Source organism: Pseudophryne corroboree, chromosome 1 (genome assembly GCF_028390025.1).
Source record: "Pseudophryne corroboree isolate aPseCor3 chromosome 1, aPseCor3.hap2, whole genome shotgun sequence".
NCBI classification, from domain to species: Eukaryota; Metazoa; Chordata; class Amphibia; order Anura; family Myobatrachidae; genus Pseudophryne; species Pseudophryne corroboree.
This window is the reverse complement of record NC_086444.1, coordinates 360669258-360695768: the sequence shown is the minus strand read 5'-3', so window position 1 is coordinate 360695768 and position 26511 is coordinate 360669258. Positions and strand designations below refer to the sequence as shown.

The following is a 26511-nucleotide window of genomic DNA, read 5'->3' as shown; positions in this document are numbered from 1 at the left end:
TGGTGAAAAGGAGACATCTTAAGGACACGCCGCCATTTTGAGTGGCTATGTCCCCTTTTCAGTGGCCCACAAAATAGTGCCCTATTGACGGCCAGGTGCCCTGCCCCACTTCAGACCTGGAGTGAACATTACTTATATTATTCTTGTACACCAAGCAAAACATGCGACTGTTGCACAGATACATGCATATTCAGGTGCATCAGAAGCAGAATACAAGGGAATTGGAGCCATTGATGCATTTTACAGCTGTGGAGTAGATATTTTATTCTTAAATTACCGACAGAAGCCACATTCTGACAAACCATTTAGTTTGGGCACACACTGCTGCATACTTTGGCCTTAACAACTGCTGATAAAAATACATATTTGAATGGGTTTGACGCCCACAAAATAAGTGTGGCTCCATAATTGACAGCGTGCACCCTAAGGGCTTACTGGTGTAATGAAGGACATAAAAGTGGTCACTCACTGTACTGGTATTGCAAAAGAATAGGCTTTATTCAGATAAATCCATGAAATGTCCTGTACGGTTGTCCCTAAACTGAAAAGTGAATATAAAGCGATGAAGTGGAAAAGCCAACACGGAGGCAGCACCTGTGAAACACCACATACTAGCATAAAAAAATACATAGGTTTTAGATTTGAAGGCATTTTGACTAACAGTCCAGGTTTTAGTCCTCAGTTATTTTTATTTGATCATCTGTGCTGAAGCCTGGATATCACTAAACCCTGCTCTGTTAGGGGTATATGCAATTGCAGTCGAATTCCCGAAAATGTCGAAAAACGGGACATTTTCACCCAAAAAAATAAAAAAAATAAAATCGACAATGCAATTCAGTACTTTTCGTCAAAAAAACGGCCATTACAAATTCGACTTTTTGAAATTCGACATTTCTGCAATGGTACAAATGCGGCATTTCGACAAAAGTATATTCAATTGAAGATTGTAAATTCGACAACAGTGCTTTTAGACAGTAAATTCGTCATTTTCAATCCGCCACACACTGCTGGCGGAATCTAATAAAAAAATGTAAAAACATGTTTTTTTTTGTGTGTTTTTTTTTATTGGTAATAGCATATCTATTTATATTAGAAGGAATTAGGTACTTGGTTTGTCTATTTAGAAGGCACAAGTATTATTTATATATTTGTAAAAAAAAATATTAATTTTTTTTTTTAATGGAATGGGGTAAAAATCAGAAAGAAAAAAAAATGCGTGGGGTCCCCCCTCCTAAGCATAACCTGCCTCGGGCTCTTTGAGCCGGTCCTGGTTGCCAAAATACGGGGGAAAAAATGACAGGGGATCCCCCGTATTTTAACAACCAGCACCGGGCTCTGCGCCTGGTCCTGGTGCAAAAAATACGGGGGAGAAAAAAAAAAAAAAAAAAAAAAAAAGAAGAGTAGGGGTCCCCCGTATTTTTTGTACCAGCACCGGGCTCCACTAGCTGGACAGATAATGCCACAGCCGGGGGTCACTTTTATACAGCGCCCTGCGGCCGTGGTATTAAAATACCCAACTAGTCACCCCTGGCCGGGGTACCCTGGAGGAGTGGGGACCCCTTCAATCAAGGGGTCCCCCCCCCAGCCACTCAAGGGCCAGGGGTGAAGCCCGAGGCTGTTCCTTTCCCCCCCCCCCCCCCCATCCAAGGGCTGCGGATGGGGGGGCTGATAGCCATGTGTAAAAATGAAAGAATATTGTGTTGTTGTTTTTTGCAGAAGAACTACAAGTCCCAGCAAGCCTCCACCGCAAGCTGGTACTTGGAGAACCACAAGTACCAGCATGTGGGGGGAAACAGGCCCGCTGGTACCTGTAGTTCTACTGCAAAAAAAATACCCAAATAAAAACAGGACAGACACCGTGAAAGTATAACTTTATTACATATATGCCGACACACATACTTACCTATGTTGACACGCCGACTCTGGCCACGTCTCCAATGTCGACGTCCGGGGTACCTTTAAATAAAATTATACTCACCTGATCCAGTGTCCAGTTCTTTTATTGTAATCCACGTACTTGGCAAAACAAAAAAACGCATTAACCCGAACCAGACGGACTGAAAGAGGTCCCATGTTTACACATGGCACCCCTTTCCCCGAATGCAGAGACCCCCCGTGACTCATGTCACAGAAGGGCCCTTCAGCCAATCAGGAAGCACCACTTCGTGGCACTCTCCTGATTGGCTGTATGCGCGTCTGAGCTGGCAGACAGCGCATCGCACAGCACCTCCATTAGTTTCAATGGTGGGAACTTTGTGGTCAGCGGTGTTTTTTGCAGAACTACAAGTCCCAGCAAGCCTCCACCGCAAGCTTGTACTTGGAGAATCAGAAGTACCAGCATGTGGGGGGAAACAGGCCCGCTGGTACCTGTAGTTCTACTGCAAAAAAAATACCCAAATAAAAACAGGACAGACACCGTGAAAGTATAACTTTATTACATATACCCGCGGTCAGCCGCGGTCAGCGGCTGACCGCGGGTAACCCCACCGCTGACCACAAAGTTCCCACCATTGAAACTAATGGAGGTGCTGTGCGATGCGCTGTCTGCCAGCTCAGACGCGCATACAGCCAATCAGGAGAGTGCCACGAAGTGGTGCTTCCTGATTGGCTGAAGGGCCCTTCTGTGACAGGAGTCACGGGGGGTCTCTGCATTCGGGGAAAGGGGTGCCATGTGTAAACATGGGACCCCTTTCAGTCCGTCTGGTTCGGGTTAATGCGTTTTTTTGTTTTGCCAAGTACGTGGATTACAATAAAAGAACTGGACACTGGATCAGGTGAGTATAATTTTATTTAAAGGTACCCCGGACGTCGACATTGGAGATGTGGCCAGAGTCGGCGTGTCAACATAGGTAAGTATGTGTGTCGGCATGTATGTAATAAAGTTATACTTTCACGGTGTCTTTGTCCCGTTTTTATTTAGGTATTGTTTTTGCAGTAGAACTACAGGTACCAGCGGGCCCGTTTCCCCCCCGCATGCTGGTACTTCTGATTCTCCAAGTACCAGCTTGCGGTGGAGGCTTGCTGGGACTTGTAGTTCTGCAAAAAACAATATTCTTTTTTTTACACATGGCTATCAGCCCCCCATCCGCAGCCCTTGGATGGGGGAGGTGGGGGGGGGGGGCCTCGGGCTTCACCCCTGGCCCTTGGGTGGCTGGGGGGGGCCCCTTGATTGAAGGGGTCCCCACTCCTCCAGGGTACCCCGGCCAGGGGTGACTAGTTGGGTATTTAATGCCACGGCTGCAGGGCGCTGTATAAAAGTGACCCCCGGCTGTGGCATTATCTGTCCAGCTAGTGGAGCCCGGTGCTGGCACGAAAAATACGGGGGACCCCTACTCTTTTTGTCCCCCGTATTTTTTGCACCAGGACCAGGCGCAGAGCCCGATGCTGGTTGTTAAAATACGGGGGATCCAGTCATTTTCCCCCCCCATATTTTGGCAACCAGGACCGGCTCAAAGCCGAGGCTGGTTATGCTTAGGAAGGGGGACCCCACGCAAATTTTTTTCTGTTTTTTTACCATTTTTTTTTAAACATTTTTAAAAATCTAATCAAAATCCGTCAAATCGGCCGTTTTTCGACAGCAGGACTGTTGAATTCGTTTTTTATTGAATATGTCGAACTCCGGCACCCACCTGCCGAATTCGACGGTCAAATTGTGTCGAATTTAAAAATGGGCGAAAAAGTGCCGCAATTCGCCCGGAATTGCATATACCCCTTAGTGTGCCTGGAGGACAAGGTTGGGAATGCTTGCTCTGGAGAGAAACAGACCACCTATCAGAAGTAAAAGAAAACAGCTTTTCAGGTTGAAGACAGGTATGCGAGTAGAAGAGACTTGGACAAAATCTTAGGGGATAATAAAAAATTTGGGGGCGAGGGTGCAGAAACATACCTTGTTCAAACATTAGTGACTAGCAAAGACAAGCATTTTCAAATGGGTAATATCTTGTACATGTTTAATTTAACATAGGCTGTGCTAGGATAACAGAACTTCCCCTGGATGACAAAAGAGAACAATCTAAAGGGGGGGTACACACCTAGAGATGTGTGCTGAGCGATCTAGCACAGAACGCTCAGCACACAGCAGTGACAGTGAATAGTCTAGTACCGGCGATAGCAATGCATGGGGCCACACATCGCTATCACTGTGGGCATACACACGGAGATCTCTATGCTTAATTTCTAATAGTCAGATTGCTTAGAAATTAAGCACGGATCTCTCAGTGTGTAACCCCCATAACACAGCCATGTCATGTGCTGCATTTGATTATTCAAAAAGGTGTAGCAGATCACTGCTGTTTATTAAAAAGCAACCCCCAAAAGCTGTTTGGATGTTTGCCTACTGCCATACATATGTAACCTCTTTCTTGCATATTGAATTGTGTATCGTTGATGCTTGTGGTGCTGTAAAGTAGAAAAGCATTTATTTACAAAAACAAAACAAAAAAACAACAACCCCGAAAATGACCTCTCCGCACCACACACTCACCCCAAAACAACCTGCAGGCCTTCAAAATAACGCTCTGACCCAGTGCTCGTTTCAAAATCCTTATACATGCATTCATATGTCCCACAAATGCCCCCATATGCCCAGACCCCCCCAATCTCTCCCAAATAAAATGAAGAGTCACATGCCAATAAGACCCCCCACCATATGTCAGTAAAACCAACTCTTTAATTCCTGCACATGCTCCAAGCCCCCTCACACACCACTTAAGACTTTCCATTCGCCTAGTCACTGGATCTGGAGGCCACAAAGGAAGGGTGCAGACCATGTGATGAAGACTGCACTCCTATTTCATGAGGTGCCTACTGTACAAAGGGAGGCCATGTGCTGTATAAAACAAAGCAGAAAATATATCACAGCAGGTCCTTCTAGTAAAGGCTTGCTGGTCCACCAGTTGCCGACCACAGATTTAAAGCCTTGTTGTTAAATCAAACATTTTAATTAAAAATAAACATAACCTGAATAAAAGTATTCTAAAGTTACTGTTTTGTGAGAAAGTATCGCCAAGCAGTAGAATTCTACTAAAAAGGGGAGTAGATTAACCTTTTAAATGGTGTGTAAAAATATAAATCCTTGGGCACAAACCCAAAGTATCCTTGGGCACAAACCCAGAAAGTATGTGCTTATCTTTAAATTCAGCCAGACCTGGCAGTCAAGTGAAGCACAGAAGAGCACTTCTGAATACACGTGTGTAAATGTGCGGTTTGGAACAGGTACAGCCGTGATTAGCGTTACGAATCAGTAAACTGCAGTGGCTGATCCCATTTCATGTCATACCTCTTCATTCAGATGTAAGTTTGTGGTGGATTCATAAAATACGTCATTTTAATTGGCTTTTATGTTTACACATATGCCTTTCTCCCCTGAGGAAGGCAAGTAGGCCACTGCACCCCTCCTCCGCCCACCCACCCACCCACCCAGGTAGGTGCCAGCTGTGTGTTCAGAAGCCTGCAGGCAGAACCATGCCCAGCAACTGCGGTTAGGGAGTGTTCCTAGAAAGGACAGGTAAACAATTAGTTCTACTACTTGCCAGAGGGAAATGTAATACATAGGTAAATATTGCACAGTATATACAAATAACTTACAGAATTTCCAAGATAATACAATATTTATTTACTTTAGTAGTAATGAGACCGACATTTAAAAAGGAACAAAATGCTCTTCAAAGCCACCTGTTTACGCTCTTATATAATAAACATAAGAGTACATTCAGCTACTGGACATTCTGAATATGACTGCTACGCACCCTTTTCTCTACAAATAGGATCTAAGGCTTTATTTTCAGCAGAGATAATGTACTTTCCCTAGCTCCGCTGCATCCATCACTCACCAAGCACAGACAGAAAGGCAAACAAGAGAAAGACCTTGGTTAGAAATTGGTTCAAAATAAACCTAGTGGCCCCACCAAGCCTCCCTGCTTCTTTGTGTTCCCAGGCAGAAATAGCTGTCAGTCCAACACACCTGGTCTTTAACGCCAATTTATTTTCAAAATTACCTTTTACCATAGATGGGGAAAACAAATTAAATAAAAATAATCGTTGCCATCTTCTCCATCTTATAGTAAAGGGGCATATACACGGTGCGATTTGAACTATATAGTCCATAGTGTTCACGCTAGGCTGGTTTAGCAGGGCGCCGCGCCCTGCCTGATTTTTTAAGGGCAAAACCCGCCCTGCCCTTTCTGCGGAGCCCTACTAAAACAGTCGCCCGCTTTCTGCCCTCTCAGCGTGTAATGTGAGAGCGCTTGGGGGAAGCCCAGCACCTCCGTAGGTGCTGGGCACGCCCCCAACAGTGACGCCGCCCCCCCCCCCCCCCCATCTGTGGTCTGAACCGCCCACTTGTATTACGTGTGATTGGCCACGCCACGCGCTTGTGCCCCTCACGGACCGGCGCCCTGCCCGTCCCCTAGAGTGAACACTAGTCCATGTTGGTAGAAAATATAGTACATATCGTACAGTGTGTATACAGCTTGCGATTTCCGATGTGTTCTCCCTCGGGGTCGGTATCACAAGAAAAAGAAATGGACTGTGCAGGCAGGTCTATTTTGACTAGAAAGTGCACAATCTAGTACATAGCATAGTCAAAATTGGTCATAGCAAACATTGTACATAGCCAAAAATCACACCGTGTGTATAGTCAGTATCGGTGGTTTTGGGCTCTGGGGAGGTCAAGGGAAATCACAGTGCAAATCAACCACATAGGCAGAATGGCACCGTGTGTATGTGACCTAATAGCATACATATTTAGGCAAAGAAAGTGGACACAAAGTTTCAGTTGACAGCATAGGGACTTTTGGGTGATCCACAAGATTCCTAAAAAATCATGATAAAGATGGCCAGACATAGTATGCATAAACTGGTTCAAAACTTTCCACTTGTGTGGGCATTTATCGGCCAGGATTAGTGGGCGAGAAGAAAGGATTCTAATAATTTTAAGATGAAAGTACATTTGTCCAGCGACCATAATCCCTATGGGGTCCAAACACACTAATGGGCTAGGACGCAATCATTCTTGCAACAGTCCAGGTACTCCAATTTGGCCTCTGACCTCTGTGGACAAGCCAGTCACACATCTGATAATTTAGGTTAAAAAAAAATATATATATATATTTTTTTTTTAAAGGTGTAGCCAGACACAGGCTTTGTTAGAAAAGGTTGGCAATTTTAAATAGTACAACTTGCAGAAACCTATCAACACTGTGTGAACATTATTTTACCAGCAAGCGTCACTTAAGAGACTTCCTTAAAAAGGAACAAAAAAAGGACTGTACAATTACAATAATATATAAAAATGTGGAACAAAATATCCTGCTTAAGCTCTCATAACAACCTCATTTATCTACGTAGCGATCTGTATATTTCATTAATGGACATACATGAAATGAAATGGTAACATTTGCCTATTTGTTACTGGATGCTCTTATCAGATGCAAAGACAACTGCATTCACTTGTGTTTTACATTAAGAGGAGGTCTTCCTGAGGAGCAGATGATATGCCATTAAATGAGACAAGAGCAAGATGGAGAGACACCAAGCCTCTGGCCTCTTGCAGCTGGGATGTAATTAAAGCCTGAAAGAGGTAATCCTAAGAAAGGGACATTCACAGGAGGAGGCAGGGTAAAGTGACAATAATTTAAGTAGTATCTTTTCAGACTAAAGGCAAATCACACATTGTGCCACAATGCCTTCTCCTTGGTCATGTGAAAGTCAAATTTAGAATACACAGGTCTGATCAAGGCAGCATAGTGTAGCTGACCACTATCAGCTCTCCCTGCAACAAAGCACTGGTCTGTTGTCTGCTATGTACCACTGTCAGATGCATCCACACTGCGCCTGAAGAACAGCGCTAAAATATAGAGCAGAAACCCACTCCATAGCTCTCCACAAAGAGGTTACATAAAATACTGTTATATTATGAATTCAAAAACCAATCTATAAAAAGTTAATCAGAGGGGGAGGGTGTATATTACCAGGCAACATGCTGATTAAACTGCACATTGACTAGAATGCCAACTCTGTCAGAGAGGTCTAGCAAGAAATGGGTTAATGACCGCATAAGCGTAATGCTGAAATCTTGTTTCCCTTACATGTCTTGTGACCAGATCCTAGCAATAAGCGTGCATTATTAAAAATGTTGCTATCCTTGGGTTGGCCCTTCACCGCCTCACCCCGAGGTGCATCTTTCAGTAAATGGCACACGCATGATCTAAAGGGAGGTGGGTGTTTTGCATTCTAAAAGAGAAAGAATTTCTTTCATACGAAGACACTTTCCTTTGCCATTCATCTGTGCCCTCGTGAAAGGTTTTATAAAGTGTTAGTGTACATTGGGGTAGAACAATTATTTTTTTTTGTAAATCATTCACTGGAGACAATAGGATAATGTAGAGGTGTGTCTACATGTGACCCATGCAAACATACTAAACAAAAACAACAAATGATCTGTTCCAAGTTCATGCGGGATCCGGTCGTTACGTCGACACAACTTAGGTCGACAGTCATTGGGTCGACATGCGTTAGGTCAACAGGGTAACTAGGTCGACATGGTCATTAGGTCGACACGAGTAACAATTTTTTTTTGTATTTTTCCCATACGTGACGATCCCCGTGGACTACGATTAGAACGGTAACCTGTGCAGAGTGAAGTGAGGCACCTTGCCCGAAGCATGGCGAGCCATGCGAGGGGACACGGTGCACTAATTGGTGTTCCCTGTCACTTTACGAAGAAAACTCCACCCCCAAAAAAAAACAAAGCCCAAAACTCATGTCGACCTTTTCATCTGTCGACCTATCGTGGTTGACCCAATGGGGTCGATTCTATTCGGCAACTAATGAATAGCGTCGGGAATTAGCTCCCGACGCTATTCAATTCAGCAACTAATTACCTGCAATTGTCGGGAATTCTTCTCTCATCCCCGGGGGATGAGAAGAGAAACCCGACAAAAGTGCTGCCTCGCGGCCGGCGCGAGGCTGATTCTGTCGGGAATCAGCCTCGCGCCGGGGAGTTAAGACGGAGAATGCCCGTTCTCCCGACAATTCAACCTGTTTTGTCGGCGAGAACGGGCCATCGCCGACGTAACTAGTTGCTGAATTGAATAGCGTCGGGAGCTAATTCCCGGCGCTATTCATTAGTTGCCGAATAGAATCGACCCCAATGAGTGTCGACCTAAGTTGAGTCGACCCAGCGATCCACACCCGTTCAGGCTGTTCCCCAGAAATACTTATGTGACTGCTAACTCAGTCTCCCCTCTCTCATCCGAGTGCAGGCACCAGTGACACAAGGAGTTGGAGACAACAACAAAAATTTAAATAAATAAAAAGTTCTGATTTGTTCATTACTTTGGCTGGGAATTTAAAGCAGCATCTTTATGAAGAGGGTAACACATTTTCCTAAAACTCTGAAATAAGCTGAGGTCAGTGACTAACCCAGAACAGTTACACAAAAGTCACATTTAACCATTTACAAACAAGCATAATGGAAGATATTCTGTGCGATGAATGGGTTAAAAACAGAAAGAAAAAAAAAGGACGCTGGAAGCTAATAAATAAAATACACTCATCAGGAACGCTGCCAGTTTGCCAACACAAGCCTGTTTTGCTTTCAGCGTGCAGATGACCTGGAGCGGAGGAAATGCTTTTCCAGGAATTTCTGACACTCGTTACCATTCACGCTATGTAAGCTGGCATCTGCCCATGTAACCCAAGAGCTCAGGCAGAGAACACAAACAATAGATCTCGTGCCGAATAAGCAGCTGTTTGCCCAGAGTCTGGGGACCCCCTGGGCTGACTAGGACCCCTCCTAAAAGATAGGCCAATCAATCATTCAATTAATAATTTTATGATATCATCTACAACAAGGTTACCCATACACACTCCAATAAACCCTGTTTGGCGTTGTCATGGTTATTGTTCCATACAAATACGACTCAAGATCCTAACATTGACACAGCCGTTCACCTTCATAGCAGGTCTGAAAGAAGGGAGAAAAACTAAACTAAAGACTGTTCAAATAAAAGAAATGATCTTGTTTATCCAAGATCAACTTAAATGCTGTGTTTACACTGAAAGCGTACACAATCAATACAGGAAAAAAGCATGTCAATTATTTATGTTGCTCATTTTGGAGTTAGTCCTAAATATAACAGGTTGAATTAATACAAAAATAAATTTGTAAGCTTAGTTACATCACTGGACTGAAAACCAGCACCTATAACGCTGCAATTAAATTGGTATGGCATGAATAATTCAGGTAGTTAATTTTTTTTCTGTACCTCATAAAATAGTTCTATGCAGTCATTCCAATGACTGGTTCAGTGACAGACCTGGCTCACAGCATTACAGGGATGCTTTAGGGAGCACAAAGTGGCTTCTTCCTTTGATTTCCCCAAAGTCTGGACTGCAGCCAGCTCCACTAGTAAAAGGCCCTGCAGTTTGGAATGCTTTCAATGCATTTCCTCCACACAGGCTGATTCATGCTTTACAAGCCTGACCTACATGTAATAGTCACACAGACATGCAGTGCAGGACAGTCATCTCCTTCCAGATAGTATGCACACAGCCAGATACAGGTTGAGTATCCCTTATCCAAAATGCTTGGGACCAGAGGTATTTTGGATATGGGATTTTTCCATATTTTGGAATAATTGCATACCATAATGGGATATCATGGTGATGGGACCTAAATCTAAGCTCAGAATGCATTTATGTTTCATATACACCTTATACACACAGCCTGAAGGTTATTTTAGCCAATATTTTTTATAACTTTGTGCATTAAACAAAGTGTGTCTACATTCACACAATTCATTTATGTTTCATATATACCTTCTACACACAGCCTGAAGGTCATTTAATACAATATTTTTAATAACTTTGTGTATTAAACAAAGTTTGTATACATTAAGCCATTAAAAAACAAAGGTTTCACTATCTCACTCTCACTCAAAAAAGTCCGTATTTCGGAATATTCCGTATTTCGGAATATTTGGATATGGGATACTCAACCTGTACCACCTGAAGCAAAAATAAGATTTTACTTACCGATAAATCTATTTCTCGGAGTCCGTAGTGGATGCTGGGGTTCCTGAAAGGACCATGGGGAATAGCGGCTCCGCAGGAGACAGGGCACAAAAAGTAAAGCTTTCCGATCAGGTGGTGTGCACTGGCTCCTCCCCCTATGACCCTCCTCCAGACTCCAGTTAGGTACTGTGCCCGGACGAGCGTACACAATAAGGGAGGATTTTGAATCCCGGGTAAGACTCATACCAGCCACACCAATCACACCGTACAACTTGTGATCTAAACCCAGTTAACAGTATGATAACAGCGGAGCCTCTGAAAGATGGCTTCCTTTAACAATAACCCGAATTAGTTAACAATAACTATGTACAACTTATGCAGATAATCCGCACTTGGGATGGGCGCCCAGCATCCACTACGGACTCCGAGAAATAGATTTATCGGTAAGTAAAATCTTATTTTCTCTATCGTCCTAGTGGATGCTGGGGTTCCTGAAAGGACCATGGGGATTATACCAAAGCTCCCAAACGGGCGGGAGAGTGCGGATGACTCTGCAGCACCGAATGAGAGAACTCCAGGTCCTCCTTAGCCAGAGTATCAAATTTGTAAAATTTTACAAACGTGTTCTCCCCTGACCACGTAGCTGCTCGGCAAAGTTGTAATGCCGAGACCCCTCGGGCAGCCGCCCAAGATGAGCCCACCTTCCTTGTGGAGTGGGCCTTTACAGATTTAGGCTGTGGCAAGCCTGCCACAGAATGTGCAAGTTGGATTGTGCTACAGATCCAACGAGCAATCGTCTGCTTAGACGCAGGAGCACCCATCTTGTTGGGTGCATACAATATAAACAACGAGTCAGATTTTCTGACTCCAGCTGTCCTTGCAATATATATTTTTAATGCTCTGACAACGTCCAGTAACTTGGAGTCCTCCAAGTCACTTGTAGCCGCAGGCACTACAATAGGCTGGTTCAGATGAAATGCTGACACCACCTTAGGGAGAAAATGCGGACGAGTTCGCAGTTCTGCCCTGTCCGAATGGAAAATCAGATATGGGCTTTTGTAAGATAAAGCTGCCAATTCTGACACTCTCCTGGCAGAAGCCAGGGCTAGAAGCATGGTCACTTTCCATGTGAGATATTTCAAATCCACCTTTTTTAGTGGTTCAAACCAATGAGATTTTAGGAAGTCCAAAACCACATTTAGATCCCACGGTGCCACTGGAGGCACCACAGGAGGCTGTATATGCAGCACTCCCTTAACAAAGGTCTGGACTTCAGGGACTGAAGCCAATTCTTTTTGAAAGAAAATCGACAGGGCCGAAATTTGAACCTTAATAGATCCCAATTTGAGACCCATTGACAATCCTGATTGCAGGAAATGTAGGAATCGACCCAGTTGAAATTCCTCCGTCGGAGCACTCCGATCTTCGCACCACGCAACATATTTTCGCCAAATTCGGTGATAATGTTGCACGGTTACTTCCTTCCTTGCTTTAATCAAAGTAGGAATGACTTCTTCCGGCATGCCTCTTTCCTTTAGGATCCGGCGTTCAACCGCCATGCCGTCAAACGCAGCCGCGGTAAGTCTTGAAACAGACAGGGACCCTGCTGAAGCAAGTCCCTCCTTAGAGGTAGAGGCCACGGATCTTCCGTGATCATCTCTTGAAGTTCCGGGTACCAAGTCCTCCTTGGCCAATCCGGAACCACTAGTATCGTTCTTACGCCTCTTTGCCGTATAATTCTCAATACTTTTGGTATGAGAGGCAGAGGAGGAAACACATACACCGACTGGTACACCCAAGGCGTTACCAGCGCGTCCACAGCTATTGCCTGCGGATCTCTTGACCTGGCGCAATACCTGTCCAGTTTTTTGTTGAGGCGAGACGCCATCATGTCCACCATTGGTCTTTCCCAACGGGTTACCAGCATGTGGAAGACTTCTGGATGAAGTCCCCACTCTCCCGGGTGAAGATCGTGTCTGCTGAGGAAGTCTGCTTCCCAGTTGTCCACTCCCGGGATGAACACTGCTGACAGTGCTATCACATGATTCTCTGCCCAGCGAAGAATCCTTTCAGCTTCTGCCATTGCCCTCCTGCTTCTTGTGCCGCCCTGTCTGTTCACATGGGCGACTGCCGTGATGTTGTCCGACTGGATCAATACCGGTTTTCCCTGAAGCAGAGGTTCTGCCTGGTTTAGAGCATTGTATATTGCTCTTAGTTCCAGAATGTTTATGTGAAGAGACGTTTCCAGGCTCGTCCATACTCCCTGGAAGTTTCTTCCTTGTGTGACTGCTCCCCAGCCTCTCAGGCTGGCGTCCGTGGTCACCAGGATCCAATCCTGTATGCCGAATCTGCGGCCCTCCAATAGATGAGCACTCTGCAACCACCACAGAAGAGACACCCTTGTCCTTGGAGACAGGGTTATCCGTAGGTGCATCTGAAGATGCGACCCTGACCATTTGTCCAACAGATCCCTTTGGAAAATTCTTGCGTGGAATCTGCCGAATGGAATCGCTTCGTAAGAAGCCACCATTTTTCCCAGGACTCTTGTGCATTGATGTACAGACACCTTTCCTGGTTTTAGGAGGTTCCTGACAAGCTCGGATAACTCCTTGGCTTTTTCCTCCGGGAGAAAAACCTTTTTCTGAACCGTGTCCAGAATCATCCCTAGGAACAGCAGACGAGTTGTCGGCATTAACTGGGATTTTGGAATATTCAGAATCCACCCGTGCTGTTTTAGCACTTCTTGAGACAGTGCTAATCCCATCTCTAGCTGTTCTCTGGACCTCGCCCTTATTAGGAGATCGTCCAAGTATGGGATAATTAATACGCCTTTTCTTCGAAGAAGAATCATCATCTCGGCCATTACCTTTGTAAAGATCCGAGGTGCCGTGGACAATCCGAACGGCAGCGTCTGAAACTGATAGTGACAGTTTTGTACAACGAACCTGAGGTACCCCTGGTGTGAGGGGTAAATTGGAACGTGGAGATACGCATCCTTGATGTCCAAGGATACCATAAAGTTCCCCTCTTCCAGGTTCGCTATCACTGCTCTGAGTGACTCCATTTTGAACTTGAACTTCTTTATGTACAGGTTCAAGGACTTCAGATTTAGAATAGGCCTTACCGAGCCATCCGGCTTCGGTACCACAAAAAGAGTGGAATAATACCCCTTCCCTTGTTGCAGAAGAGGTACCTTGACTATCACCTGCTGAGAGTACAGCTTGTGAATGGCTTCCAACACCGTCTCCCTTTCGGAGGGGGACGTTGGTAAAGCAGACCTCAGGAAACGGCGAGGTGGATCTGTCTCTAATTCCAACCTGTATCCCTGAGATATTATCTGCAGGATCCAGGGATCTACTTGCGAGTGAGCCCACTGCGCGCTGTAATTTTTGAGACGACCGCCCACCTTCCCCGAGTCCGCTTGAGAAGCCCCAGCGTCATGCTGAGGCTTTTGTAGAAGCCGGGGAGGGCTTCTGATCCTGGGAAGGAGCTGCGTGTTGCTGTCTCTTCCCTCGACCTTTGCCTCGTGGCAAATATGAATAGCCCTTTGCTCTCTTATTTTTAAAGGAACGAAAGGGCTGCGGTTGAAAAGTCGGTGCCTTTTTCTGTTGGGGAGTGACTTGAGGTAGAAAGGTGGATTTCCCGGCTGTAGCCGTGGCCACCAAATCTGATAGACCGACTCCAAATAACTCCTCCCCCTTATACGGCAAAACTTCCATATGCCGTTTTGAATCCGCATCGCCTGTCCACTGTCGCGTCCATAAAGCTCTTCTGGCCGAAATGGACATAGCACTTACCCGTGATGCCAGTGTGCATATATCCCTCTGTGCATCACGCATATAAAGAAATGCATCCTTTATTTGTTCTAACGACAGTAGAATATTGTCCCTGTCCAGGGTATCAATATTTTCAATCAGGGATTCTGACCAAACTACCCCCGCACTGCCCATCCAGGCAGTTGCTACAGCTGGTCGTAGTATAACACCTGCATGTGTGTATATACTTTTTTGGATATTTTCCATCCTCCTATCTGATGGATCTTTAAGTGCGGCCGTCTCAGGAGAGGGTAACGCCACTTGTTTAGATAAGCGTGTTAGCGCCTTGTCCACCCTAGGAGGTGTTTCCCAGCGCTCCCTAACCTCTGGCGGGAAAGGGTATAATGCCAATAATTTCTTTGAAATTATCAGCTTTTTATCAGGGGCAACCCACGCTTCATTACACACGTCATTTAGTTCTTCTGATTCAGGAAAAACTATAGGTAGTTTTTTCATACCCCACATAATACCCTGTTTAGTGGTACCTGTAGTATCAGCTAAATGTAACGCCTCCTTCATTGCCAAAATCATATAACGTGTGGCCCTACTGGAAAATACGGTTGATTCGTCACCGTCACCACTGGAGTCATCGCCTGTGTCTGGGTCTGTGTCGACCGACTGAGGCAAAGGGCGTTTCACAGCCCCTGACGGTGTTTGAGTCGCCTGGACAGGCACTAATTGATTGTCCGGCCGTCTCATGTCGTCAAACGACTGCTTTAGCGTGTTGACACTATCCCGTAGTTCCATAAATAAAGGCATCCATTCTGGTGTCGACCCCCTAGGAGGTGACATCCCCATATTTGGCAATTGCTCCGCCTCCACACCAATATCGTCCTCATACATGTCGACACACACGTACCGACACACAGCAGACACACCGGGAATGCTCCTAATGAAGACAGGACCCACTAGCCCTTTGGGGAGACAGAGGGAGAGTTTGCCAGCACACACCAAAAGCGCTATATATATATCAGGGATAGCCTTATAATAAGTGCTCCCCTATAGCTGCTTTGTTATATAAAAATATCGCCATAAATTTGCCCCCCCTCTCTGTTTTACCCTGTTTCTGTAGTGCAGTGCAGGGGAGAGACCTGGGAGCCGTCCTGACCAGCGGAGCTGTGAGAGGAAATGGCGCCGTGTGCTGAGGAGATAGGCCCCGCCCCTTTTCCGGCGGGCTCGTCTCCCGCTATTTTGAGAAATCAGGCAGGGGTTAAATATCTCCATATAGCCTCTAGGGCTATATGTGAGGTATTTTTAGCCTTTATAGGTACTCATTTTGCCTCCCAGGGCGCCCCCCTCCCAGCGCCCTGCACCCTCAGTGACTGCCGTGTGAAGTGTGCTGAGAGGAAAATGGCGCACAGCTGCAGTGCTGTGCGCTACCTTTAGAAGACTGCAGGAGTCTTCAGCCGCCGATTCTGGACCTCTTCTGTCTTCAGCATCTGCAAGGGGGCCGGCGGCGCGGCTCCGGTGACCATCCAGGCTGTACCTGTGATCGTCCCTCTGGAGCTTGATGTCCAGTAGCCAAGAAGCCAATCCATCCTGCACGCAGGTGAGTTGACTCCTTCTCCCCTCAGTCCCTCGCTGCAGTGATCCTGTTGCCAGCAGGAATCACTGTAACATAAAAAACCTAGCTAAACTTTCTCTAAGCAGCTCTTTAGGAGAGCCACCTAGATTGCACCCTTCTCGGCCGGGCACAAAAATCTAACTGGAGTCTGGAGGAGGGTCATAGGGGGAGGAGCCAGTGCACACCACCTGATCGGAAAGCTTTACTTTTTGTGCCCTGTCTCCTGCGGAGCCGCTATTCCCCATGGTCCTTTCAGGAACCCCAGCATCCACTAGGACGATAGAGAAAGGAGTCTTGCAGCAAACATGTAGAAGTTTCTCATCACTAAACACACAAGGCTTCTCTTAAAGCAGTAGACGGTCCATGACAGAGCTGTTATGTCATACTATACAAATGGCAAGTATGATAGTCTCGCAAGGCATTTTAATTAAAAAATAAAAATAAAAAAGACACTACATGGTCTTTCCACTTAAGACATCAAAATAACAGGAATGATCAGGGAGAGAAAAGGATGAGAGGATTAAAATAAATAAAAGACAGATTTTTTTTATTTATTTAAGAAAACCTTTATGACACAAAATAGGGGAGAACAACACAGGATCATGCCATATACCGTATATGAAGCAGCATGCATGTAATAAGGACATTAACCTAGATCACCGTACGTAAGGGCATATTGACAAGTTTTGGACAGTACCAATTAACATGACTAAGGAATATTCTGATCCTACTTCTCAACACCGGAACCCATTTATAAACTAGGCCCCGTGGGTACCTTAAAGGGGAGAGCTCTAAAGGATGCTGGACACACTTATCACAGAGAGTGTTTCCGTTGGTTGATGCATTATTGGAATACAGAAAAAAAAAAAAAAAAAAAGCCCCCGAGTAATGGAGAAGCTTTCAGGGAGATGGAGAATGGCTCTTGATGTGTAATGCAGGAGGGGTGAGAGGCCAGGGAGAAATGAGCTTATGTATTATTCACAGTGCACCCGGAGAATAACCAGGACTGGAGCCAGTAACATGGTGAAGGAAGCAGCTCACGAAGCAGATGCACATTTAGAGATGTGCGATTCAGATGTAGCTTCTGTAATACATTAAAATACTGTAGCCAGACAATTCTACATTTACACCCATCCTAATATATGCAATTTACAGTAAAGGTAATACAGCATCGGACAATTTATTCTCGCAGAAGTATGTCAATTGAGACAACACAAGTATCATTCAGTCTATGAATTCTGACATTTTATCTTTTCATAATTATCTTACACGTAGTTTATGAATGTATTTGTCAGTCATGAGATCACAAGGCCATTAGTGACCATATACTGACTGTGGTGTTCACACAGAGCAGGTTCCACTAGTATTTCAGCCTATTAATCCTCCCTGCATGTTGGGTGTAGGGCAGATCATACATGTTATTTGGAAAGGAGTACCAGGCCTTTTTCTTGATTCATTGCCATACAAAAAATACAATTTGCAGTGCTGGTCTTACGCTACGGGGGTTATTCAGAGTTGTAAGCAATTGGGCAAAACCATGTGCACTGCAGATGTAACATGTGCGGAGAGATTAAGATTTGGGTGGGATATTATGTTTCTGTGCAGGGTGAATACCGCTTTATTTTTACACTGCAATTTAGTTTTCACTTTGAACACACCCCACCCAAATCTAACTCTTTGTGCATGTTATATCTGCCCCACCTGCAATGCAGCATGGTTTTGCCCAATTGCTAACAACTGGGAATAACCCCCAACATTTTTGTATTTAAAGGGTTATGGGGTATATTCAATTAGGGTCGGATCCATTCCGACATGCATTTGTCGGAATGTATCCGACAACCCCTATTCAAATCTCATATCAATTCGACTTTTAAAAAGTCGAATTGAGATGAGAGACCCAAAGGGGGAGGGGGGAAGGGGGGGGGGAGATATCCGCGGGCAGACGGAGGAGAGCAGCGCTACAGGAGGATGTCACACAGCCGCCCGACCTCACGGCAGTGTCCACCCAGCTCCAGCAAGCGTAACCTCACTTGCTGGAGCCGGGTGGACACTGTCGTGAGCGGTGCGGCTGTGAGACATCCTGCTGCAGCGCTGTGGAGCTGATCTCCCCTGTATGCCCACGGCTCTCCTCCCTCTCTCCTCCTCTGGGTCCCACATCTCAGTCCGACATTTTTTTTTATGTCGGACTGAGATGGTCGGAAAATGGGGCCAAATCTGACGAATTTGGCCCCGTTTCACTCAAAAGTCTTTTGACGTCTTTTCGACAGACGGCAGTTTTTGACACCAATTGAATATGCCCCTATGTCTTTCAAGAGGAAAGTAGTAGTATAAAAATAAGACACATACATGGATGGTGTAATGGTTAGCAGTACTGCCTCACAATGCTGAAGTCGTGGGTTTGATTCCCACCTCGGCCATAACTGTGTGGAGTTTGTATATACTGACTGTCCTTGCGCGAGTTTCCTCTGGGTGCTCTGGTTTCTTCCAACAATCCAAAAATATACTGGTAGGTTAATTGGCTCCCAACAAAATTAACCCGTGTGTGTACATGTGGTAGGGAATATAGATTGTAAGCTCCAGTGGGGCAGGGATTGCGAGTGCCCAAATATTCTCTGTAAAGTGCTGCGGAATATGTGTGCACTACATAAATAACTGGTAACAAAAGAATACTTGCATATATCCGGATATGAAAACCTAAATTGTTATATACATAGTACATGTAAAGGTTTTTGGCGTGTGTTTATGCATAAGCTGCTAACACTAAAGAAAAGTAATCTGCACCAGTCTCTCGTCTGGCTGACGTTCCCATGACTAGCACTAAGCACTAGACTAGGTGGGCACTGGATGATATGTAGGGGTGCTGGGTGCAGTGTACTGTGAGGGGAACATGAAATGCTGTCGCTGATGCTTGCATATAGTTAGAATTCTGGTATACTGTATTGTTATAACACTGACAGGTACCTGGAGGTGCTAGTAATGTAAAGTGTGGCAATGCTGGTGCACACAGGAGGATATTTATATGGTTTGTGCATTTGGCTGTGTAGTGTACAGTATGTGTAGAACAGACCAAATTTATTTATTTTTTGTTGGGGTGCTTCAATATTTGTAGAACCCCATGATCAGTGTTCAGGTGTTGTGGCCATTTAATGATTGCACAGAAATGATGACATTAGATATTTCTTGGCTAATAACCAATCAACCTTGATATAAGCAAGATTAAAAAATATGGGTTTATAAAAGTGGGCATCTCAACAGAAAGACGCGTTATATAAACCACATATATAAATATATGCCAACATCGGTGTATAAAATTGCGAGGACAAATGCCCTAGCCATTCGATAGAAGTCATATGCAGCAGCCTGTGGCAGTCGGGTAGAGCTGTCAGTGAGCACTTCCTGCTTTAGAACAAGTACACACCGGAGTACTACACAGAAGAGTGAGTGAGATTATTACCCAAGCTGGTGGTTTGCTGGGACCAGTTCCAGCAGCAGTCACACCTCACTCTTACTGAAGAACAGGTAGGGCAGCCCATGAAGCCTTTTATCTGTGCGGTGTCTGCATTTATCTTGGCAAAGGATCAAACCCTCACTACATTGTGCGCTGAGTTATTACTAGGCACAGACTTTTCAGGAATCGCTTGTGGTAACCATTAACCCATTCTGAAGACAGCAGTGAGGGAACAGAAGAGAAATAATAGCATAAGTGTACACTGAAGATTAAATTAAACCTGAAAACACGGCAGAGGGACTAAAAGTACTGATGCAGGGAAACACATTTGGGAAAATAAGGTCACCTGCAATGTGTTAAATTAATTTTCAGCTAAGTTTATACTAAAGAACAAGAGAGCATAAGAAAACACTGTAGCATAATACGCTACAGAAAATTACAGTTACAATAAACACTTTCATAGTATCTAGGCCCCAGTACACTGTTTGCCAATGCTTACTTACACGTAGATAGAAGTTGCTTACATGTACTAACTGAAAGAAAGAAAATAAAAACCAGAAAGTAACTTTGTGCATATGAACACGCTACAGAAATCGTATTATCCCATTTGATATGAGCTATGGCAATCATTTTCAATGATGCCATTTCTTACTTGATTTGCTTGAGAAGAAAGGAATGCATTACAGAAAGACTAAATGGAGCATTGATCAGTGTTGGTTGGGTGCAAAATAAGCTCTCTCTGTTCCTAAGCAATACTTTAACCACAGAATTAATTTTTTTCACTAAAACATGCATATTAGTTTAAAAAAAAATAAAAAAATTATATATATATATATATAAATATAAAAAAGAATGAATAAGATTCCATTTAAATTAGGTTTACCAGTCATAATCTGTGGTTCAATTTCCAGGAAATTAGGAATGAACAAAATGCTGCCAATAGTCTCTGCTTTAGAACCAGCACCAATGTATTCTGGGAAATCTCCCTGTGGTTGCATGGCAGACCACTACCCCACTGAGCAGGCGCAAAACAAGCAACATTATTGTGAAAAATGCCAAGATGATACAATAGGAATCAGAACCTAATTGTTAACCACTGAATACAACTCTCAGATAATCAACTATTTAAATAAACAAAGCACATTGCTCGGTACCAGATCAGTTATCAGCCTCCTCTCTCATACATGATTAACTCATTTGATTCTGAAGGTGCAAATATTAGGCTATAAACAGAAAAAGCTTCCAATAGTCATATCAACTGGTACATCAGTCACGAAAGGGGGATGATCATGTGACTGCATGTGAGATGCAGCAAGGGACTTCCCCCAGAATAATAAAGGGCAATATGTGCTGACCCATTCGGGTCAAACTGATTTAAATAATTAAACCTGGACTGTAAGCCGCCCCCCCCCCCCCCCGCCCCCTTGTAAATAATAGCCCTGAAGACATGAGGATCAGATTGCTAGTGAAAAGCTGGCCACTTGCAAGGTTGCAATTTATCTCCCTTTTCTCTTCTCCTTTGTGCTGAGAGGCATCAGGAAATGTACCATCCAAGAGGTCTCCCCCAACCACTCTGCACAGCAACACTTTGCATAACAAGATAAACGATACCGGGTGGGTGACTCAGGGAAAAATAAAAACAAACAGCCAACTGTTCAGTATGTTACATTACAGTGATCCAAACATTGTAACCTACCGACACACAGTTATTCAACTATTGCCAATGCCTGTAAGTGGCACTTTATAATTTAAAGACTAAACAAAGAGAGAGAGAGGGGGGGGGGGGGGGGTTTCAATAATTACACAGATGGTAAGAGTAGCCGTTCCTGAGCTTAACCCTATGGCAAAAAGAGTACGTGGCTTAAAACAAAGACAACGGGTGTCCCTGCAACAACTATCTTTCTGCACTCAGTAATAGATATCAGCTGACAGACTGCAGTGAGCTACAGTACGTTTCTGGCTATTTGTATTTACTCTAATGCAAATAGGAGCTGCCATGTTACTTCCTCTGCTAAACTAAAATGAAATGCCATCCAGATATAACTGGTAAAGTGCCCACTGTAACATACAAATTGGTTTATTTTCTTTACTGGAAATCGCATTAAAATGTAGCAAATCTTACAGTGATATTAAAAATGCATCTTTTTTTTTTTTTTTTACGACAATTGTATTCACTTCTATCTTGTGACTGCACTCAAAATTGTTGGTCTAAAAAGATAATCTTAAACGTTTACAAACAAAAATCACTGGACACACATTTGTTTGCATCTGGTGTGCCGCCCCAATCATGTTTTCTTTCTTATTTCATGTACAAGTATACCCTACTCAAAGAACACTGTCTTTAACAAGGCCCCACAAGAACCCTTCTAAATCCATGACCATTCATAAAATACATCTTCCTCGTATTAGCAAAAAAATGTATTTGCTTAGAATGTCATTTAAATTGTAGTGCATGGACCTGTATCTTGAGCCAGAGATACACAAAACAATAAATACAGGAGCCAGTTAGTCAAGTTACAAGGAGCACGTGAAGACCCGTTGATAGAAAAGATGCTATAAATCAGGCTACAACAGTATTTGTGTGTCATAAACATAAATTGGCTTCCTGAGATTTGACTAACTCTTCACAGAGCATCATTTTTTATAGTTATAAGAACTCAATTAAGCATTACAAATGTAGATTTTGCCCATGTGCAAAGAACACATCTGTACAATTACATTATACAGCTGTATTCTGAATAGCACGAATCAAATGCAAATCTAAACCTAGCGTATAGGTGCGGCTGTCATCGTCCACTCTAAATCCTGAGCATGTCTATGGGATGCGCAAACAAATGCTTTCCAAAAAATGTATTGTAAATATTTGCCAGAGTCAAAGATGGACTGTTACAGTAAGTGGCATAGATGACACACTCAACGTACATATAACACCCCTGACCCCACCGCCCAAGGCCAAATGGATGCAAGTATAAAATACGCTAATTAATAATACAAAAGCTGTCCAAGTGCACAGCTCACACTTGCATACTCGGTGCAGATGTCTGAAGGGTCTACCACATGTCTAAAATGTAAGCGTGCTTGATCCGCATAGGAGAACAGGTAAAAAATCCATTAATAAACGGAAGTAAAATGTTACCCATGTCATAATGCTGCAATGGCAAGCAGGCTTCTGCCTAGCAGGAGACCTAGGAGCACGAGGTGGGACCGTGCTTGTTACATTTCAGGTATGCCGCTTTTCATATTCACAACCATTAGATTTATATGGAGTTATTACTCCCAGGTAAAATCCAAAGCCTTCCATAAGAAACAGGGAAATGACAGCTGTTCTGCCAAAGTCACTACATGAATGCATTCATTTTAGAAAGGGATAAAAAGTTGAGTTAAGTTAAGGTTCCTGCAAAGAAAAAGGAAGAAACACCCCAAACAGGCTCATTATGGAACAAGCATTCTCTTAAGGATCTCTCTTAGCACCTAAAGACTTCATGAACTTTTTTTCACCTTAACGTTGATCAATTTCTAAACTAAATTCATCCAACTGGAACGAGGTGACTATATTTAAAGTGATTAGCATTGATGTTGCGTATTGTCACTTACATCTACCTGACTTCTTCATCCGTTCCTTTAGAGAAGGCCACTCCTTTAGAGAGCACACAGTTTTTCAGAGTCATTTTGGTATACTTCATGAAGTGCTCAGTCACAGTTTTGTGTTAATAGAAATGCACCGCGCGCGTGCCAGAAATTCTAAAATGCTATTACAGTCATCCATATAAAAGGAAACTTTTGTCACTCCTGTGTTATTAGAACACTACACCACTGAATTTGGGGTCGCCACATAACATTCTCTCTCCTACTACCTTCCAGAGGGGTCAAGAGTGAGAATTCTGTAACACATCAGAATAATTGATCAAACATCACAGGATACCAAGTACTAACTCACTACATGTAAAGCATGGGCAATCAACTATAAGGACATAGTATGTATGACTGACCTCTTTGGACATAAAAAAAATGCTCTCTTCTTATAAAAAGGACAAACCTACAGAGAAACAAAACAGGCTCCAGAAATCTTAAGCACCCTGTGCCCACACCCCTCCTTAACTATATGATGCAGCAGATATCCAGCTTGTATTTACCTTAATACCATAGAAGAGCAGGTTCCCATCCCTACAACACACACATGCGTGAGAAGCATAAAGATCGCATACGTAGCAAGCCAACGCTCTGAAATTAACCCTCTCAAGGATTCACAGAAGCCTGGAATTCATGCCAGATCAGCAAGTACAGGCATAGATTTCTGCCTGCAAAAATCCATTGAAAGCAAAAAGACTATTGTATAATGAAGCAGTCACATACAATCTTCTGGTACGATGTGACCTTATTACATGAAACAGGGAATTGAGTAATACAGTTGTCATAGCAGACCAGCAGGAAAAGAGTTAATATTAACCGCAATCTCCTGCCAGTTGCCCTATAGCAATCAAGGGGTTTATACGTGTACATACTGAGAATCCACTAAATGTTTTTGCGAAGTCCAACAAACAAGACAGCAGAGTCAAGAATACAAACCTAATAACTTACAATAACCTATGTGGTGTTAGAAAGAGAGAGGGTTATGGGGAACACTTACTATGGAAAATAATGAAGAGCAATCTTCTAAACTAGGGTAGGTGTAATTAAATGAGGAAGGGATATACAAACTACTCCTGGGACAAATACAGGAGGATTAAATGGTCCCCCCCCCCCCCCCTTAAAAACCCCACTTTGTGCCAGTGATGCGGGCTGGTTGGGGCCAGCTGGCAGCAGAAAACTGATTAAGATAAGATTAGCTCCACGCCCACCCTACACACCTACAGCATACCAGCCACCATCCCCCCCTTTGTGAAGCCAGTGTTGCACCCAAAACACCCACCCGTACGGTGTGCTTACCCTCTGTTTGCACAGCCACAGTATACAGGCACACCCCCACCCCCCCATACAGGCACGTTTACACCTAATGCAGCCACAAAATGCAGGGAGCCATACAGCATATATGCACCATACAGTCACGCCTGCGGTGCCCGGGTAAGGCCGAACCCTTAAACCTTTGCATCCCAAAAAGCCAGCAGCATTAGTGCCCACCACTGAGGCACACACAGCGCAGGGCTGCCTGTGGCAGGGATTTCTTTTATATTTTATTTTTACAGCTGCCCACCCGTAACCCTGGCATCGCCCCCTGCCATGCATCACCATGCCACCAGCAATCCGTGCACCCCCTATGCCATGTACTGGGGCCACCTCGACCCCAAAAGCAGAAACGAGGACCAGAAACACCCTCTCACCCCCACACCATCCCCTTACACGTGACCCGCCACCGTGCCCACGCGTGACTGCCCAGCGGCTACCTTACTGCATGTGTGCGGCTCTGTCAGTGCAGCCCCGAGCTCCTCATCTCACAGCCACCCGGCCGCCATCTTCCAGCGTGACGTGGGGGACTCACCCCTGACCTGCAATATGAACGGGAGCCAGAGGGAGAGAGAGAGAGAGAGAGAGGGAGGGCACGGGGGAGAGGTGGCGACAGAGCCGGGGAGGGGGAGGAGGAGGAGGCGGGAGAGGAGGGCACACAGGAGATCCTAGAGAATAGAGGGAGAGAGGGCGGCACAGGCGGGAGGGGAGGGTGAGTGATGGCACAAGAAAGGAGGAGAGATGGAGTGAGGGAGCCGAGCAGAGGGCACAGGGGCTTAAAACAACAACGGGGAAAAAGAAGTATATAGTAGTGGGCTGGTCACTGTAAAGGAGCATGGGTGGGTGCCGTGGTATAGAACGTGGTCTCACTGTGGCCCCTAATACTGTGTTATATTACATCATATTCCAAGTGCTATCAAATAAGCACAGGGCTGGCCGGTGACGTCACTGCCAGCGGTGTTGTCTTACAGCCAAAGAAATGAGATTTGCATTTTTCATAAATACAAACCTGTTTCCATACATGTAAATGGGTAATTATGACTATGTCATCATTTATTTATATTATAATACAGTATTGTAAGCGTAGGGCTTTCTCACCATTTGAGTCATATTAATACATTGTTTTTATCAATGTATGCATACCTTATTTTTTCCTTTATGCCTAGTGTACAACTCTATACAATATGTTGGTGCTTTATAACAAGATAAAACGTATTTCTGCAATTATTTTATTTTATCTTTATTATAGTAGGTAATTGCACTTGGGACGTACTTTCACCATAAAAGAATTGTTGCATATTATCATTAACATTTATTTATCTAGCACTAGCATACTGCACAACACATTACATCATGTATTGTACGCTTGGTTATATAATATACATTAGAAAGCACAGGGAGTCATTTGGGTCTTCCAGCTGTAATGCTTCATTTTTCATCACTTCATTTTCTATTCAGACCTATAGAGCCACTTTGCATGAAGCAGCTGAGCCCCCATCTTACTCTTATTTGCATATGGTATACATACATTCAGTGACATAGTAGTAGGGTGGGGGCTGTGCGTCCTTGTAAGCAGGGATGCTCTGGCATTGGTGAATGATAAGTACAGGAACGATGGGCCACTAGGAACAACTCACCCACACCCTGTATGGGCAAGCCTGAGCCTCTCCTGCATTGCATATGAGATGTCAGCCATATATTAAGGTATAAGCGCACACAGCTTTCCC

At 44.3% G+C, this 26511-nt stretch overlaps 1 protein-coding gene across 3 annotated transcripts in view; it reads right to left on the bottom strand.

The window, feature by feature from the left end:
- HIC2 (HIC ZBTB transcriptional repressor 2) overlaps positions 1–25654 on the bottom strand; it is a 208277-nt gene extending 182623 nt beyond the window's left edge. The window contains exon 1 of one of the 3 annotated variants that reach the window (XR_010257015.1): positions 25225–25654. Coding sequence is in view for 1 of the 3 variants with exons in the window: in XM_063964793.1 (XP_063820863.1) it covers positions 25230–25234 (5 nt within the window). In the remaining 2 variants the exon portion in view is untranslated. The remainder of the gene's footprint in view (positions 1–25224) is intronic. The other 2 variants (XM_063964793.1, XM_063964794.1) reach the window with 2 other exon arrangements.
- Positions 25655–26511: the final 857 nt, after the last annotated feature.